The 1581-nt window shown below is 31.9% G+C and overlaps 1 protein-coding gene across 1 annotated transcript; it reads right to left on the reverse strand.

Moving 5' to 3' along the window:
• Positions 1 to 277: 277 nt before the first annotated feature.
• LOC135958998 (rRNA 2'-O-methyltransferase fibrillarin-like) lies at positions 278 to 901 on the reverse strand. The gene is made up of 2 exons (XM_065509974.1): positions 646 to 901; positions 278 to 585 (listed from the first exon to the last, which is right to left on the reverse strand). Exons 1-2 carry the CDS (start codon positions 704 to 706, stop codon positions 395 to 397), a joined length of 252 nt encoding a protein of 83 aa, XP_065366046.1. The 5' UTR covers positions 707 to 901; the 3' UTR covers positions 278 to 394.
• Positions 902 to 1581: the final 680 nt, after the last annotated feature.

The following is a 1581-nucleotide window of genomic DNA, read 5'->3' on the forward strand; positions in this document are numbered from 1 at the left end:
TGTTCATAATCTGTAGTCAAGGGGTAGTCTGCTATCAATGGCTGTCAAACACAAACTAAATGACGCTGCTTGTTCAAATTTTGACAGAAATAACCTGTTGACAGGTGCAGTATTCAGTTAAGAGGCGGGATATTCAAAAAAGTCACGGACTTACTGACCCGACTTACTGATTTTATTTAAATATATTTGAAAGATATAAATTTTTTCCATTCTGATGCAACCATGGAACATGTCAATGTGTATGAAATTTCTAATTTTAAATTAAATTAATTAAATATTTATTATTTGTAGAAATTATATGTTAATTTATACTATATTTTCTAAATTTACTAAATATGTACTAACAAAAATTAAAACTTAACAATTTTTAAAAATACACATGTTATTGTATATTTTAGGGACAGGGAGGCATCCATGAAGGACGTACACAATCGGGCCCCTTTGCACCACCTGGTCCACCAGGACCATTTCCATGACCACCACCACCGCCTCCGCCACCTCCTCCTCCACCACCACGTTCACAATTACAACCGCGACCACCACCGCCTCCGCCGCCACCACCTCCTCCACCAGGCAAAGGCGAAGCTGAAAAGTAAAAAATAAGTTATATTCTATTTAAAATTAAATTACTCGTATAGTACAAACCTTTAATGAATGCCAATAAGGCACACAAATATGTCAGCAACAATAAATACTTCATCTTCATTTTGTCAAGTAATTGTAATTACTGAATTGATTCTGTTAATCAGCTTGTGTTTTTTATAGTTTTGCAAAATATCTGTTTAGCATTTTAAATAAATTTTTATACGAAAACAGAATTTACATTTGTAAACAAACTGATAAGGAAAATCCTAAATATTTGGAATCACCTTTTCAATAGAATTTTTACTGCTACTTATTAAACGGGTGGTTTTTTATTAGCACGCGTTTAAAAGGCAGCTGAAAATTTTCGAATAAATAAAAATATTTACTCTATAACAACTGATTAATATGTGGGTTTTCCAACACATGTACTAAATATAATTATATACATATTTTTATACCCTTCACCTTCGTGAGAAGGGTATATATAAGTTTGTCATTCCGTTTGTACAATTCCACAATACAATTTTACGACCCTATAAAGTATATATATTCTGGATCCTTATAGATAGCGGAGTCGATTAAGCCATGTCCGCCTGTCTGTCTTTCCGAAGCCCCCAAATAACTTACATCCACGATTCATACATCAATATTTCCGGAACTCTACCGCCTCGGTTGCTATTTAAAATCGGTCCACAAATGGCTGAGATATAAGGAAAAAACCAGGACAACCTCGATTTTTGACCTATATCTGGATTACTATGTCATTAATATAGACAATATGGATATCTAATGATAGATATTTCAAAGATCTTTGCAACGACGTATATCCTACTACAATGGGTCAAAATCGGAAACAAAAATTTTAACCCGAATTTTTTTTCACCAAAGTTTTTTTATAAAAAATTTAAAAAAAAACAATTCGAAAAAATGATTTTTCCAAAGAATGAAACAACTTTAAAAAAAAATAAATTTTGTTTACCTATAAATATTTAAAAT

The sequence above is a fragment of the Calliphora vicina genome, chromosome 4 (assembly GCF_958450345.1).
Source record: "Calliphora vicina chromosome 4, idCalVici1.1, whole genome shotgun sequence".
NCBI lineage: Eukaryota > Metazoa > Arthropoda > Insecta > Diptera > Calliphoridae > Calliphora > Calliphora vicina.